This window comes from Neltuma alba, unplaced genomic scaffold (genome assembly GCF_004799145.2).
Source record: "Neltuma alba isolate B1F8T4 unplaced genomic scaffold, ASM479914v2 tig00004092_pilon, whole genome shotgun sequence".
NCBI classification, from domain to species: Eukaryota; Viridiplantae; Streptophyta; class Magnoliopsida; order Fabales; family Fabaceae; genus Neltuma; species Neltuma alba.
In genome coordinates this window covers 3,298-20,716 of record NW_021633563.1, presented here as the reverse complement: position 1 = coordinate 20,716, position 17,419 = coordinate 3,298, and the positions used below count along the sequence as shown (strand labels likewise).

General features: G+C 38.3%; 3 protein-coding genes across 7 annotated transcripts; 1 reads left to right on the top strand and 2 right to left on the bottom strand.

Moving 5' to 3' along the window:
• Positions 1-959: 959 nt before the first annotated feature.
• LOC114743688 (actin-97) lies at positions 960-3,933 on the top strand. Of its 3 annotated transcripts, none has more exons than XM_028931909.1 (5): positions 960-1,040; positions 1,732-1,822; positions 1,911-2,304; positions 2,553-3,166; positions 3,516-3,835. In XM_028931909.1, the coding sequence occupies exons 2-5, from the start codon at positions 1,763-1,765 to the stop codon at positions 3,579-3,581; spliced, it is 1,134 nt and encodes a 377-aa protein (XP_028787742.1). In that variant the 5' UTR covers positions 960-1,040; positions 1,732-1,762; the 3' UTR covers positions 3,582-3,835. The 3 variants fall into 3 exon arrangements, with proteins under 3 accessions (XP_028787742.1, XP_028787744.1, XP_028787743.1); XM_028931911.1 differs by having other exon boundaries at positions 963-1,040; positions 1,718-1,822; positions 3,516-3,933; XM_028931910.1 differs by lacking the exon at positions 960-1,040 and having other exon boundaries at positions 1,163-1,822.
• Positions 3,934-4,841: 908 nt separating this feature from the next.
• On the bottom strand, positions 4,842-8,314 carry LOC114743682 (probable protein phosphatase 2C 25). The gene is made up of 4 exons (XM_028931900.1): positions 7,347-8,314; positions 6,331-6,695; positions 5,488-5,724; positions 4,842-5,398 (listed from the first exon to the last, which is right to left on the bottom strand). The coding sequence occupies exons 1-4, from the start codon at positions 7,648-7,650 to the stop codon at positions 5,156-5,158; spliced, it is 1,149 nt and encodes a 382-aa protein (XP_028787733.1). The 5' UTR covers positions 7,651-8,314; the 3' UTR covers positions 4,842-5,155.
• A 3,196-nt stretch (positions 8,315-11,510) lies between these two features.
• Positions 11,511-17,419, bottom strand: LOC114743686 (DNA polymerase delta small subunit-like). 3 transcript variants are annotated; one of them, XR_003740018.1, is made up of 15 exons: positions 17,343-17,419; positions 16,953-17,082; positions 16,204-16,310; positions 15,993-16,119; positions 14,935-15,042; positions 14,233-14,348; positions 14,066-14,149; positions 13,650-13,718; positions 13,498-13,569; positions 13,316-13,407; positions 13,113-13,240; positions 12,867-12,968; positions 12,663-12,730; positions 11,995-12,112; positions 11,511-11,814 (listed from the first exon to the last, which is right to left on the bottom strand). XR_003740018.1 is itself a non-coding variant. In XM_028931906.1 (15 exons), the coding sequence occupies exons 1-14, from the start codon at positions 17,397-17,399 to the stop codon at positions 12,053-12,055; spliced, it is 1,320 nt and encodes a 439-aa protein (XP_028787739.1). In that variant the 5' UTR covers positions 17,400-17,419; the 3' UTR covers positions 11,511-11,814; positions 12,036-12,052. The 3 variants fall into 3 exon arrangements, 2 of the variants coding, with proteins under 2 accessions (XP_028787739.1, XP_028787740.1); XM_028931906.1 differs by having other exon boundaries at positions 12,036-12,112; XM_028931907.1 differs by lacking the exon at positions 13,650-13,718 and having other exon boundaries at positions 12,036-12,112.

Here is a 17,419-nt window from a genome sequence, read left to right as displayed (position 1 = left end):
TTCTAGCATTCAAGAGTCAAAACGTAGTCTGAATGCTCTAATAATCTTTAATATATGACTTAATTATTGAGTTGATTATAATTCTAAATATAAGACCTATTTATCATATTTAGCAATATTTTTTCTAAATTTTTCCTATAGATACTTATCATAATCAAATAGAAGAGAGAATAAGGATATTAAAAAAGATGATTATGGTATTTCAAGAAAAACATATCATATTTCTTATAATTAACTAACTTACCTAACTTTTTTAATATAATCAAATTAGCTAAATAAGTCTTATATTAAGGGGGTGTTTGGCAACTTCCAAACTATAATTTCAGAAGTACTTTTTCACAAAACGAGACAAATTCCTCAACATATTTACTTCGTAAATCGTAAAAACACTTCTGAAACACAGTTTGGTTTTTATCCAAACATCCCTGAGAATCAAAAGAGTATTACTCTTTCTGTTAAATTTAGAAGACTTAAGTCTGGAATTGACATATACTAAAAAGTTGAGTTAAAATTAGTTGATGTGTTCAAAATTTTAGTTTACTTTTAATTATTTTTGTTTATTACATATCATGGTTAGCACAACTTCAAATGTCTTTTACTTTTAATTATAGTTTCAATCAATAATTAATTGACACAAGTGGGTTTTCAATTATCATACAAGGCAGTGTTCCTTTCTTTTTTTGTTTTGGACTCATACAAGGCAGTGTTCCAATACTGCTAAGATGAGGGCAGCATAGGTGATAAGAACAAATGGGAGCGAGAAATCGGTCATAACGGGAAAAAAGGGGCCAGGTGTGCCAGCTGTATGTAATTTGGCGGTGTGGGTCCGCGAACGAGACACTTGAGACAGACGGCGAGGATTTGAGGACGGCGAATTTGCGGTTCATTTGAGTTGAATTTCATTTCGGGAACCGGACGTCCCTTTTTAAACGAGACGCGGGTACTTCGGCCACAGTCGCAAAGTCCGTTAAAAGAGAAGTACAAGAAACAAGACACTCCCCAAAGCAACGCACACTCCCGCATCTCATTTTATTCCAGAGGTACACATTCTTCTCCTCCTCCTTCTCCTATTTTCCTTCTCGTCATTGGGTGAATGAATTCAGAACATTAAGAACCCCGACTTCTCTGTTTTCGCATTCTTATCCATGATTTTTAATTAGCCTAATCTTTTTGTTATGATCGAATTGCAGATGTCTTAACCTTGTTATTGTTCTGTTTTTGTATAAATGGAATAACTTTTCCATTCTGATCCAATATCGCGAACGAGCATCATTTGATCCAATTGATTCTCTATTTTTCGTCCATTGTAAGATATTAGAATGCGATAGGAATGTGTTGAAAAACAAGAAATTTGGGGAAGTTTCAAAACGTTCTGTTATTTCAAGGTTTTCTGATCATAATGGCATGTGCATCGGCTATTTTTGAGATCGGACATGTGCCACATTAGCTGCTTAGAGTCTTGAATGAATCCGTCGGTATCTTTTTATGTCTCTTGCGAGTTCAATAGCGGTAAAGGCTACAAATGACGATCCTTTGCGCGGCATCCCAGAGCTACTCTGTATGATTGCATCTGGATTTCGTTATGCCCATGGATTTGAGCTTCTAGCTGATGGAATTCGCGATTAATCTTTACCCCTATAGCTCATGAAATGGCTCTTCTTTGTTTCCATGTTATTTCTGTTTTTGTTTTGTTGTTCCCTGATATATATATTTTTAATATTTTGGTTTAAGATCGGTGCTTGTCTGCAACAATCGATAAAAAATGGCAGACGCTGAGGATATTCAGCCTCTTGTTTGTGACAATGGAACGGGAATGGTCAAGGTAAGGATCCGAGCTTGTGGTCATCTAGGATCTTATGAAGATACATGTCGCTAAAGTATGTATCATTTTAAATATCTCAACTTTGTAGGCTGGGTTTGCTGGAGATGATGCTCCAAGGGCTGTATTCCCTAGCATTGTGGGTCGCCCTCGCCACACGGGTGTGATGGTTGGTATGGGACAGAAGGATGCGTATGTCGGGGACGAAGCTCAGTCAAAGAGAGGTATTCTGACTCTGAAATACCCTATCGAGCATGGCATTGTCAGCAACTGGGACGATATGGAAAAGATTTGGCATCACACTTTCTATAATGAGCTCCGTGTGGCCCCGGAAGAGCATCCTGTTCTCCTGACAGAAGCACCTCTCAACCCCAAGGCTAATCGTGAGAAAATGACTCAGATTATGTTCGAGACCTTTAACACTCCAGCCATGTACGTCGCTATCCAGGCGGTCCTTTCCCTTTACGCTAGTGGCCGCACAACTGGTAACGAATCATCAGCATCTATTTTCTGTTTTTAAGTCTCTAACATTGGGATAATTTACCGATCTTAAAATTTAATAGCTGCGGGTAATGATGATGTTTGATGCATTTGTTTGTTTGTGTATTTTTCCTGTTATTGTGCTTTTTCTAAAGCAGTTATAATGATTAGGGAAACAGAAGTTTTCTTTTAGGAGCACGGAATGCTTTGCTATATGGAACGAGATGACAATGCTGTTTATATGCCTTCGTAGGTATTGTTCTGGACTCCGGAGACGGTGTTAGTCATACGGTTCCCATCTATGAAGGCTATGCCCTCCCACATGCAATCTTGCGTTTGGATCTTGCAGGGCGTGATCTCACTGATGCCTTGATGAAAATCTTGACTGAGCGTGGATACTCTTTCACCACTAGTGCTGAGCGTGAAATTGTGAGAGACGTGAAGGAAAAATTAGCCTATATTGCGCTTGATTATGAACTAGAGCTGGAAACATCAAAGACCAGCTCAGCTGTCGAGAAGAGCTATGAGCTCCCTGATGGGCAGGTGATCACGATAGGCGCTGAAAGATTCCGCTGCCCTGAAGTGCTCTTCCAACCATCCATGATTGGGATGGAAGCCGCTGGCATACACGAAACAACATATAACTCGATCATGAAGTGTGACGTTGACATTAGGAAGGATCTCTACGGTAACATTGTCTTGAGTGGTGGTTCCACAATGTTCCCAGGCATTGCTGATAGAATGAGTAAGGAGATCACAGCTTTAGCGCCTAGTAGCATGAAAATCAAGGTGGTTGCACCACCGGAGCGGAAGTATAGCGTTTGGATTGGAGGCTCGATTTTGGCATCTCTCAGCACCTTCCAACAGGTAGTGTGCGCTCGCGCATATATGTTAATACGTGTTACGGAACTGTTTGATTTTACTGAGATAATGCCGCTAATTTGATAGGAAAATTTTATGACTAGAGCGAAGATTAATTTGATCAAGTAAACGAAGAGGATAAACCAAATATAATAGTCAGATTAAGGGAAGCAATCAAACACAATGTTATTCTGTTTCGGGCCTAATTTTGAGTGTGGCACTGTTCTACTTACTTTAAGTAAACCAGCCGAGGAGCATATTTCATTTCACAGGGGTCTAGAGGTGAACTGTTAAGTTGATAATTTCTCTAATCTAGTTTCTAGTATTTCTGATATGCAATCATTCCTGAGTGCAGATGTGGATTGCGAAGGCTGAGTACGATGAATCCGGGCCATCAATTGTTCACAGGAAATGCTTTTAATTATGGAAAGCAAAAAGTGGATCCGAAATTCACAAAGTAGATTTTGTACGACAGAAGTAGCACCCACTGGTTGCGGAAGTTTCATTCCTATCTTGAACTTTTTCCTTTTTATCATGTTTCTTTCTGTGTTTTTGCCCCTCGTATGACGGGATAAGAGCATGAAAAACAGGCAAGATATGTAAGATTTTGTTGTTTTGTTTCTCCTGGCATGACCCATCTTTTTTTGGTAGAAGAGCCGTGCATGGTTACCGATTTGGGAGGTTGAATCAGCAGTTCTTTTGATGAGCTATATTGAGATAGTGATTATGTACTTGATTTTTGAATTACTGGAATAAAAATTATTGATCACCAACGCCTTGAGTTGATATGCGTACTTGGTGCTGGCTAGTTTGCGAGGATATCACGGATTTTGGGAACAAATTAAGCACGAGCGGATTGTCTCGACTGCCATTAAGCTTTGATAGGAAATTAGGCAATTTTTTTCTTTTTTTTGGTCCAATAGGCAATTTTTTTTCTTAATGATACAACAGGCAATCTTTTTCTGTGCACGATAATGATATACTACCTCCACTTTTAAATATAAATTTTTTAAAATATAAAATTTAGTTTATGGTGCAACTTACGTTACACAAATGAAAAGCAAAAACTCGATAAGATAATTAAAAATATGATTTAATAAGTTACCTTGATCGAAGATGTCGCTAGTCGGAACATCCTCGGACTTCCAATATGTTATTCTGCTCTCACTCCCTCGGAAATCGAAAAAGCCTTCGTGGGTGGAGGTCAAGCGAGCAATACCAGTGGCTTCCTTGTTTGTTGCCAAAGCGGTATGAATTCCATAGTTGCAAGAAAACCAGATAAAAGAAAGTTGAAGTGGGCGAGAATTAGAGGACAAGACACAAATCACCAACCATAGAATATGCAGAACGAGATTATGCCGCCGCCACCTCCACTCATGCAGAGCAAACGCATATAAACGCGTTTTGGAGAAGCAATATCAGTAAAAAGTTTGCCAGTGATCAAGCATCAAAGAACCGCCTCTGCCATTTAGTTGAAATTCTTCTACTTCATTCAGACAAGATAAAAAGGCATAATTTTAAAAAAGAAAGATTTGTGTAATTTTAATAAAATTATAAAAACTTCAATTACTCATTTTCCGCCCACTTTGTACGCATGATCGTGAATCAATGACTATAAAGGAAGGCCCTCGACTCACACATCTATATCAGTATTAATCAGCAATGCGCAATATAAATCATGCTCCAAATTATCGGACTTTATTCAAACAAACGAGGCATTGTCACACTTCAATGTCTGTCTCTTCTCTATAACCTCAAAGACCCCCCCTTTCCAACTCAAAAAAACAAAAAAAAAGCGCCAGTCTACCAAGCGATAAGGTGTCAATTTGTAAAGGTTAGGCACCAAGAAGTGTTCAGAATAAACAAGGACGAGATCCTGCAAAAATGTCAATGTGAATTGCAACTTTCTGAACTTAATTCCCCATAAAACAAGCAGAGTCGTTCAAGTTCGTTGGTAAAAGAACTATAGAGTGAACATTGCATTGATGTCAATCGTCAATCCCGAACGACCTTAAAATTGGATGCACCAACTGTGTCAATGAAGCCCCTGATGGACAATTCAGGCACAGCAATATTCTTCCCAACCATCTCGTGGTCGATGAAGACAACCACAACCGTGATATCATCATGAAAGAACCTCCTGATCCCCCTCTCCACCTTCTGCAGATCTTTATACCTCATTTCTCGCTTCCTAGCCGCCTCGTTCAGGGCGGCTTTGAGCAGTCTTCTTGCTATCCCCTGACATCCAAGAAAAGCATCATGGTGAACGAGGTTAGTTTGCTGCTTGTCAGTATCAATGGAAACAAAGTAGTAGGACAAAAGCATACCGTTCGAGGATTGTTATGAACGATCTCCGCAGCTTCCTGATTTGTCAAGTGTTCCCAAAGTCCATCAGAAGCAAATATTAGGAATTTATCATTAGGTTGTAGGACCCTTGAACATATAGATGGATCGGCTGTCAGCACAGGCCGCCGGATGGGATCTGGCAGGTGGAATCGTGGGAACGAAGGATCAAGAGAAAACTCTGGTCTTTTCAAATATGCATCGCCTATAGACCTAGATACCTGAATGATGTGGAGTGAATCAGAAAACTGCTTGAGTTATGAGCAATCATATACAATGATTTGATAAGATTAGAAGGTAACAGAAATCAAAATCACCAGGCATCACTTGAAAAAACAAAAAATGACAGACTAAAAATAAAATCATATATGCAGTTGTAATTGTGAGGTAATCTGTCATGAATACCAAGTCCCTCAAACCCTTGGTAGCATACATAAGTAATGAATACTTCAAATGCGCCATAATTTCCATAAATTTGTGCTAAACCATATTAAATACTTCCATTTTGAAAACGCACAAACAAATACATGAATGCATCTGCCAAGAAAAAAACGCGTTCATGTATGCTCTAAGTTTTGCTAGAAGCATGGTTTATCATGGGTAAGGATTCCACCTAAAATAGAAAGGAACATCACCTACCATCCCGTCCATCATATGCTAACATAAGATGGATTACTAAATGTCAGATTCGATATTCCCAGTCACATATTTGAAAGAGCATGCTTATAATCTTCAAAACCTACATATACTTCATAGAAATACAAGTAAAAAACGAAAACATAATGAACATGAACCATTAACAAGTCCTTGTGAAAAGAAAAGAAAACCTGGATGATGCCCTTAATGCGCCACGTTCCATGCTTCATAACTACAATCTGCGAATCTTCAGGATGTAAGGACCTAAGTTCACGTCGAACCTCCTCTTTGCTAGCATTGTGCTCTCTAGTCAACTGCTCAGCAACGATCTTATTAGATCTATCTACAGAACCAATTACAGCACGAGAGTCTCCAAGGTTGGCGACATATAAAGTCCCTTTCCAAATAACACCAGCCAGACAACAGGAACCGATCGCTGCCATCAATGGCTTTATACCATAAGTCCTTCGAACAAAAGTTAGAAATCCATCTTCAGTCGCGGAAACAGCACCTCTCAGGATATCTTCAGATATAGTACCATTATCTCGAGCTATCCCTGCAAATTTACGGATAATCTTAAATGGAAACGTAATTTTTCAATGCATCCTCAAAGCAGAAGAGGATCGTCTATTTTATTATCTAAAAGAAACCATTAAATTTAAATGACGTCAAAAATCTGCAAAGACTACAAAAGGAGTATATGACGACCGATTGAGGAGAATAAATACCACATAAAAATCTTATTTAGTCGGTTCGAGGATGAACTACTGGGTGACGGATGGTTCTGAAAACAGATTTCCAGTCTTTACTCATTTGCTATACAATCAATAATTGTTGTCTCCCCCCCCCCCCTCTCGTGGAGATCCTCACTCCCTCAGTTCAAGAAACATCCTCGAGGAAAAGAGAAGTGAAGGAGGAGGAAGACGAAAGCAATGTTACCCTGCGTTGTGCTTTTAAATGGGAAAGCAAAGTAAATTTTCAACTAGCTTTCCTGCAATAGCATAACAGGCATCATAAACAAAGCAACAAAACCATCTGACGCCGAGACCATATAAGCCAGAGGACCATCCTAGGAATAAGACGGGAAAAAAGAAGAAAATACATCCAGGGAGTCCATAAAGTCGACACTCAATGATGATAATGGAGCAAATCAATCCCGTTGAGTGATATGAGGCCACAACTTAGTATGTAATTCCATAATACTCACTCATTAGGTGATGGAAAAGGTGTTCGCTGATGAACAGAGACGCTTCGGGACCACCGTGGCCGTCGTACACTCCGATAAACATTGCGTCGGAGCCAGTCTCGACCTGGCTGTGATCCTCGATAATTTCATTGGCCTGAACCACAGCATAAGAGAATTCGCCGCACGAGTGTTTCTCGAGGTCCTTATACCAAAGCAAAGTGTCTTCAATCGAGGAAGGATCATCCACGTCATCCTTGCTCATGCGGGCATACCGCCTGACCGGCCTCAAGCACGCAGAAACTATCCTTGCCAACCACGAAAACATCCCACATTTCCCTCTCTAACAAATCCCTAGAAGAAATTAAGTGCTGATGGTAAACAGGAAAACCCGGATTCCTCAAGACAAGACACTGCGGATCCCAGAAATTCGAATATTAAATCCGTAAGCATGAAATTTTAATGCTTTAATCGAGAGTACAGATGGTGGTGGAAAGAAAGCATTTTGAAGATGACTGCTTGAAGCAAGAAAAAAATTGGCAAGACTGCAATTCGCTAGCAACAGACTAAAATTAGTGGACAAAGGAGACTAATTAAATAAGCAGTGATATGAAGAGACAAAGGAAATTCGCAATTTCGTATCCAACAAAGAACGAATCAAAGAATCAACTTTGGATTTGAGTAGATAGAGTTTACGATCAGAATTTCAAAACAACAAAAGATCTGATCCTAGTAGTTTAGAAGGAAATGAGTGGTTTTCTTTATAGAGTTGAGAGAGAACGGAAGGGGTCAAACATGGCGTTTGCGAGGAAGAGAGAACACATGTGGGGATCAAAAGGGTTTGAGCAGAGGATTTCTCTTCATACAAGCAAGAAACCAAGGTTTCCAGAGAAAGCGCAGATTACAGAATGCTTGCTGCGTGCGAGTCGGGTAGTGAAAGGAAGAGGAAAGTTGACAAAAGCTTGTGTTGACTTTGTTATGAAGTCGATGAAAGAAAGAGAAGCGCCCATCAATTTTCCTCCCCTCCTCCTACTAATAATTTTTAATGCAAATTTCCGATGTCCACATTTCTGTTTGCTCACAAATGTCTATTTACATAATTGCCATTGATATGATTGTTAAAACTGAGTGAACCCGTGTAAAAGATCAGCTGCTCGCCTGCTTAGGCCTATATGGAAACATTGTGACATCTTGGCAGATCAACATTGTCAGCACCTGCTACTAGATGTAACAAAGTTGTGAACTTTTTCCTCTAGAGGATTGAACCCTATCAGTAATGATTGAGATTGCGTCTGTTTATATGAAGTTTAGGTTAGGTTGCTTTTCAATCTTAGCGTTTGCGTGCAACATTTGTTGGTCCAAAGTTTCAGTACCGCTCACCAAGTGGTTTTTTTTTTTCCTTCTTGATGATCCGAATGAAATGCCAAATGAACAGATGCCATTTGCTTTGCCCATTTGACTTTCCGGTCCAATGACCTGTGATCTGCATAAAAAAGGTTCAATTTTTCTTCGTGTTTGAGAGTAAGAAATTGTTTTGGGTAGCTTTTGATCCGGGATGAATATTGGCCATAGCATATCATATATTCCCGAAGAGATCGAAGGGCTAAAATGGACACGTGTGATTGAGTAGTTGTGGCATATAAATTATTCAACAAGGTGGGATGATAAAAGGGAAGAGATTAGCAGAGCAGTGGTAGAGGGCATGTTGTTTTCCAGAACAGAAAGGGAAAGTAACTCAACACATGTGGCTTGTGAAGTGGCCTTTTCTGCATCACAGGCCTCTTTCTTCATTTCAATAATATTCGGTTTTTTCTTCCTTCACTTTTCAGCTAATCTTATTTAATCCCTCCCTTTTACAGCTGCATTCAAACTTTCAAAGTTCGTAGTTGCTACCTAGGAAGTCGGGACCCTTTTTTTTTTTTTTTTAAGATGGAAGGAAGGTAGGACCATTTGATACCCAAAAACCCATCTATTACATTTATACCGCACGGCTCAGTGCATGACATCCTGGGAGCATATTTTTGTTGTCAAATTACTATATTTGCTTGGGTCCTTTTTTTCTCTCTTCAAATTATACAAGCACTTTTTTTCTTGACGCTAAACGAACATAACAATTGATTCCGATGTAAAGCTGAGTTCATGTGTTTTCTCCTACAAGATCGAAAGTCACCAAAACTAGAGGTACATGAATAGGTGATGTGAATGTGATATTCAATGGTAGAGTCAAGTGAGAACTTTTTGAAGTTGGTTGAGATGGGTAAGGATTTAGGTATGCCAAATAAATCACCAGGCAGCTTCCTGTTCAAAAGAGCTGAGCAAAAAAGGAGAAAAGGGTTCACGAGACGAGGCCAGTATTATGTACTTTTGTATGGAGTACGATCACAAGTACATGGAATATAATTCCTGAAGGACTCAAGGTTGAGATGAAAGAAATAGCATCAATTGAGTAATGTACAAGAAATTACACAAAGGATGAGCACAGTTGAAGAAATAGGAAGTGCCAGGTGGCATCTCTGGGAGCTTGTTAAGAAATGTCGCAGTTCAGAATCTTGTGGCGATAATAATGCTTGTCAATGAAAACTCTAGAGGCCACTTCTATGGTTCTACGCCACATCTGCAGGAAGCAATGAATTAAAAGCACTGGCAATGACATCTTTTATACAGCAATAATAGAAAGGCCAACGACAAGTTCCATCATCATCACTTTGGTTTTCATCCACACGTGTCATCTTTCATGTTTCAACAAGCTGTTTTCCCAAATGGACTAGATGTCTAATACATTATAATTTCGTTCTCTCACAATTAGAGGATTGAAAGTTACAATCTCTCTCTCTCTCTCACACAAACGCAAGTCTCCCTGGTCTAGGAAATTTTCCAGTGCTGAAAGTGTAACGCCTGGTTTGGATCATGAAACCAGGCAAAGGCTGTCAGTATGTCATTGAATGCATTAAAAAGAAACAAGAGAGCATTCCAAGCTGATATTCATGAACTATGATAACATAACAAATGTGATTTCTAGTCTTCTCACCCAACTCCTTAAACTGATTCCAATGAAGTGTTTCCTATCTCAATTATACATTTACACCTGGACTTTCTAATGACCGTCTGCAGCTAACTATTTTGCAGACCAGAACAATTGTAGTAGGGCCTCCCAGTCACATTGGTGATCAACAAGTGCAATAGTAGAGATTTTTCTAAGGTGAATGAACCTCACCTTTTCAATGATTGCCAAGAGAAACTTGTTCCTGTCGTCCCTCGGCCTGAGCTGTGCCCTCCCAATCCAGAGTTGCCGGAGCATCGCCGGCCTCCGTGTCGGCGGAAACGACCTCCTCTCCATTATAGGGGTGCTACCCCTTGATGGGCTCTCACATTGACTGTCATCTATCACGGCCCAATATTTATTTGGACGTTTGGTTCTACACAAATCTTTTTCTTCTGGGACTCATGGTCGGAGCCGTCAGCAAACTTTCTGAGGAGTTCATCCGACGACTTCTTGGTTATATGTTGAACTTTAACAGCAATATCCACTGTGAGCAAAATGGTTTTGCTTTAAGTTTCTTTTTATGATGTTTGGTTCGTATGATTAAAATTTTGATATTTTTCATAGGAGTGGAGTATTCTTGATATGTGGAAAACGAACCGTTGTGGTAATGCCAACAACTAGACGACAAATACAGAATAATCCAAAGAAATATATAACCGTTGGGCATGAGTTTACAATGATTTGTGGGGCATGGCACGTCACTTCCTGATAGCTACGATATAGAAATCCAGGTTGACAATTCCGGCAGATGGTTTTAGATCGGACTTGTCAACGACACATAAGCAATAATAAAATTGTTGATTATACAAAAGAAAAGCAGTGTTCTATTTATTTTTAAAAACTATTCAAAACGTGTACAAGTCTCGCAAGTTGATGGCTTTATTTCGGAACGGGTGTATAGAAATATTATTTTTGTACTTTGCAAGTGGCTGTGGAAACAGGCATGCACAGCATACGTTATACCTTATTATGACTGTTAGCAACGGAAAAAAAAAAAATTTCCGGTCTTAAATATAAAACTTATTTTATAATATAATTTACACTACAAAATAAGACTTACATTTAGGATCTGAGCATATTTTGATTATAGATTTTTTTTGAGGTGGCTGTGTAGTTGTCACTGCATGAACCCGTTATCACCGCACTAACTGAAAAAAGTATGGTAATAAATGATGTTACGCTGGAAATTACAATCCCCTCTGATTAAGACAATCCTAGTTTCCCAAAACGTTACTGTTACACCAAATGTATAAACTTGCAACTACGAGCTGGAAAAACTCTACTCAAAGTGTATAAATTAGAGCACTACACCAGCAATATATTACACTAGGAAAATTCCCTCGTCAGCTTTGAGCACCAATTTACACCTTTTGGCTTTCTCTTTAAGGGTAGAGATGGCAGCAATTAACAAACTTCCCGTAACATGTAAACGGTAGTATGCTGTCGTGCCTGGGATGGGATGTAAATACATCCACATTTCAGAAAAATGAAAACTCAGCACATGCGTAGGTAAACCATAACTTGTACGGATTATGTAACTCTTCCTAAACATTTATGAACATATTTATCAATCGGATTAGAATTGTTAAAACGCAGTTATAACTATTTTAACGGAAAACAACATTATACTTCGACCAATGGTAAAATTTTAAGGTCACAGCTTCAGTTACCACTTCGTTGCGCATATTTAAGAGCTGAATTGCGTCCCAAAACTAAGAGCATGACACTCAAGATCCCTCAGGTTTAGCTGCAGAAAAGAAAGAAATTTAAGTATTGATAAAGAATAATGTCAGATGCAAACCTCTACCATAGGTCTTAACCATGAAATTCAAACAGGAAAAAATAATGCTCTCTCGTTCCTATTCTTGCCTCAGTTTTTCATCAAATGAGAAAAAGCCAAAATAACTGACTTTTTTTAATTGAGTTATCAAGGCTAACAAGCATAATATCAATGCAGCATAATCCTATTTTTCCATGATTTTCAAACCCCCCTTGAGTTGGAAACAAAGAAAGATGGCATAAATCATTTACATTATTTTCTAATATTTTTTTTTTTTGTTTGGTAAACTCACTTTATTCAAAGACAGAAGGTTTGATAGCAATAAGAGGGAGCGCGCAAAAGTTCCAGCTAAGAATCATACCCAGTTTATTAATCATTTATAAGGATAGATTGATCAGCCGGAAGGCCATTATCATAATGATAAGTTTAATTTGTACATTTAATTTAACCCTTGAGATAAGCTATTCAAACCCTTGTGGAAGTGATTTAGGTATTGTGTGAATAAATTAAAGCTCACCATAACAGCAACTCCAGTCTCGTTGAATTTAGGAACGCAAATGAGCCTCACCAACTGCCCTTCAGATCCTGCAAAACCCACATGCAATCATATATGATTTTTTTTTCCCCTTGTGAATTCAGTGTAGAGAGAAGCAGAAGTAATATTAGATGCAAATAAAAAATAAAAACTATTTTTCAGAAGAAAAATTCAAAATCAAGATACCTTTGATCACACGAGTTTCATATTTATCTTGATTTCCAACAAAATACACATGGGGACAGCTCTCAAGGAAGAAAGGATCCCTATCAGTGAAAGGATAGCACCCTAGAAGAAACATTAATATGAAGGTCAGAAGCAAGGACAACCTAGACAAAATTCCAGATTTTAGCTTTCTAGAATCTTCAGCAAATATACAGCTATTTTCAGAAACTGTGACCAAGCAAGCGTTGCAGCATATGTAATGTATACCGAGTGTATTAGGTGCTGTTGGTGCCAAATGTCTCCACCGTAGAGTCCTTTCCATGAATTCAAGTTTATCTTTGGCCTCTGAATACTTATCAAGATCATCTATATTTTGACCTGATGTCCCGAGAAACCTAGAAGCAGTAAGGTTTCAGTTTAATACAGACAGTTCTAGCAGACAATAATGATGCTAGAAAAATTTCAATTACCTAATATTATCAAGCTCAAAACAGTGAGGATTTGTGCAGGATCTAAAAGTGTTATAAGCAGATGACCCAGGGAAAAGGCATCTATGCAGAGGCTGAAAAGAACAAATCACAGTATTAAAGACCCCCCTCCTCCCAAAAAAAAAGATTAGCCTGCATACAGTTTTGAAGGATAGAATAAGAACCTGCTGTGGTAATGCGTAGTTAGCTGGGTCCATGGGTCCTGGCATGATATCCAAAGGCAAACCTACAGCAATCTAAACACATATAAAAACATTAAGCAACTTGATTCGCAAAGACAAAGATTATATCTAACTATCAAGCAAATTCAATTAACCTGATTCAACAGAATATCAAGTTCCTTTATTGGTTCAGACAACCTTGAGAGATCCCTTGCAGCTAAATTCTGCAAATGTGCAGCATAATGACTTTACAAGTTTTATTTTTAAATATACGATTAACAAAAACTAAAAAGGTTCAGATTTTCCCTTAAGTTTGTTAAATGGGAAAGATTAGCACGTTGCTGGGGCAAATTTAATTAGAATTCAGTAAGGGTAGCCTATAGAGAAATATATATACATATATATATTGCCGTTTTGACTACAGGTTAAAGCAGATACATTGAGTACCGACGAAAAATTTAAATTCCCCCCTAGAAAATGATCTGATATGTTCACAGAAAACTACATTATAGGAAAGGTCAGAAGCTGAAGTGGTTTATCATTAAAAAAACTAAATCAAAGAACTGCATACCTGCCCGTTAAGAAGTTCACGAGGGAACTCAACAGAATTCCCTGCTATGACAACATGAACGATTTGGGATGCCAAAATTTGCTCCTGTTTAATTTGTTATGGACAAGTTGAGAGTTTGACATATTATTTAAATACTAGCACGAAAGCTCAAAAATGTCAGGATAAACCTTCTCATCTCCTAAATGACCAGTAATATGATCAATGAAGAGCTGAAATTGGAGAGGATTGGAGTTGCTGCTCCCAAAACTTAACCCGGACACAAAAACGACATATTTGTCTTCCCCTGTTAAACCAAGGTTAAAAAGTTTTGCACCAACACTTTCATTACAACAGGAATGCGCATAAACATTTGGCTTGAAGCACAAAAAGGCAAGCTTACTCATTGCAACCCAGTTAATAAAAGTACGACAAATGAAACATAAAGCAACAACTTTAGTGCAAGCACTTTTCAAAGTGTGACAAAATATTAAGCAACTTAAGAAACTAATTTCACTTCAAGAAAAAGTTCAAGCATATGACGTCAAATGAAAAGACAGACATGGTAAAAAGAGGAAAAACATAAGACAGTCTACCCTTGTTGATCAGGAAGCAAAATTTTCAATCATCGAAACTTCTTAGCTCAGATGAAAAGAAAACAGTTTTGAGCAGAAAATGCGTCACTTATCTACATCATGCTCACTCGCGCAGACAGTAGACACCGTACATTAACATACCAGACTAATCATTAACTAACTAAAAATATCAAAGTCTACCACGAGACATTAATAAAATAAAATTTCTGAAGGACATTTTGATTAACTAACTACCAATGCACACGTTCTATCAAGGTAAAGGAATCATCAGAGATGTAAAAGATCAGGAAGAAGTACTTGATTTAAGAGGAAGTTCTGTTTGTGGTGGTAGGCCTGCTTCCAGGACATCTAGAACCAAAAACTCACCAGCCCCAGTTTCTTTCCCATGTATAGCAACTACGATCCCTGTCACACATAATGTCAATATATTACAATAACGCATCAACAGACAATGATTTGCGTGATAGGTACATTGTAATTCTATGAGAACAAGCAACGTAGAGTAAAAATGTCAGAATTCTAGATAAGCTCAGAAAAAGAAACAAAGCTGGAGATGCCACCCATCCGCTAATGAAGGCGCATGAAAAGTGCAGAAATTGTCATGTAATGGAAATGGCCAAAAAATATAGTGTAATGTAACACATCATGATTTTTAAAAAAAAAAAAAAAACTCTTTTTTCATAGAATATCAGTACAATCTAGGACAAAATTGTATAGAATGCAGTATGGAATTATTCTAATTGCCCCCTTTCTCTGCATGTTCTCTATCTTTTAAAAGCTTGCTCACTTGACACAAACATTCAAACATTACAAATACAACAAAATTGTACATATTTCATCCTTTTTCATTGTCCCTGAATGGATAACTTAATTTTTTTTATCTGCAATACTCAGACCTTAAAAAATATAACAGCTTAGGCCAAGTTAAAGGGGCGCCATTATGTCCACAACAAAGTCAAAGGAGGATTGCGTGGCATGAGGCATACATGTTTTATTTGGGCCACTGATACATTGGTCTTCTTAGTGGGGTATCAGGATGTTTGGGGCATTTATTTCATCAGGCTTCCATTCTGGTTCACTGTTAAGAAATATCTGTGTGTGTGTGTGGGGGGGGGGGGGAAGAGCTTTCTACTCACATAAACCTATCCCATGACCATGGTCCATATTTGCTTAGCAATCCAGTATTGTTCCAGTCAACTTCCCCTTCCTAAACAGTATTTAAAAAAGTTAAGAAGCCACAGATGCCAGACCTATGTTTTGGTCCTTTTGGACTAGTTGGGAATAATGTTTTGGGATGGCCATCCTATCCTGAAGGCTATTTCAAATGGGTAAGACAAGTTGTTCAAGATACGGACCTGTTATATACACAGAAGGTGAAATGAGATCCCCACTGAGCTTAACTCTCCCACTTTCATCCTCCAAAACTAGATGATCATCTGGGTGCATGAAGTTATGAGGCCTGACAAGTGGCGTTCTAGATCTCTGTAAATGATTAGCATAGATATATAGCAATTTTGCATTTTATTCTGAATTTAATGAACAGAAAAAACATAAAGAAATTCCTGCCTCCTTAGAGTACTCATCAAGTATGCAAGGTTTGAGCTTCATGTGTTTATAAAGGGTTCCAACGATGATACATTCCTTGCCCTCCTCCAGTCCCAACACTGTGCATACTGCAGCAAATCTAGACCAGTAAATAACTTCTAACCATAATTACAAGGACAAAGAGAAGTACAAGCAAAGAGAACTCCTCTTACTGGGATTGTGTTGGCATTATTAAATCGCAAAGCTAGCCTCGATTTCCCCACAACTAATTATATGACCCAGAACCCCAGCAAGAGTTTCCTAAAATGAAGATTGATGTACACAATAAAAAAAACAACGAACATTTTAATAATTTCATAGATTACATCGTTGAGTTGAGGCTAGGAAGGAAGCTTCTCATTCAGTGCTATATCCAAAATTAAATACCTTCGCGGAGGAGCCATCAGCACGGGCTTAACTTTACAACCCAAAATAATAAACTAGAAACTTTTTAGTTTTTGGTAAACTAAGAACTAAATTTTTTATTCCCAGAATTTGAGGTTTCAAACCAATGATGCGAAGGGGGAAGCAAAAGCCAGAATAATTGAATATTCAGTGGAACCCTCGAGGATTTTGAAGTAATCCCCAAAAGAAAATCACTTAAACTAGACTGCAAATGACTAGCCATGGAAAATTACTGAAACAAATGTTGGAACAGGTTTGACAGTGGGTGTTGTAAATATTTTCCGCGAAATACTTATTAGAAAGTTCAAAACAGGAAAATTAGGTACCAGGTAAATGAGGCTTCCACCGGGATACAAGGGAATACAGGAGAGTTCTCATCAAGTGAAGACGAGCAAAGTAAATCTGACTGTATTGCTGCCCCCTGTACGTTTCTTTCTGAATTTCAAACACTTCATCCTGCAATGAGGGGCAAGGAACATAAGACCTGAAGAAAAAAATAGCTGTCGGAGCGCACAACAGGTTGGCATTAAGCAAGAAACTGCGAGATCTTCCTATAATTTCTTTCTGTTTCTATGTTTTCTGAGAGATTTGTCAAGATTTCCATCAACCAAGCTAGAGGCTTCAAGACGTGGGACAAAAAGCTAACTACCAGCTAAAAAAAAAAAAAGAACGAAAAGATAAAGGGAGAAGAAAATAAGGGTGGAAGAGCAGTAAACCATGGAGTTGTAGGCACAAAGCGCTCTGCAGAGACTCTTCTCCGAATCGATTTCCATGGCGGGAATGCAAGACTTCA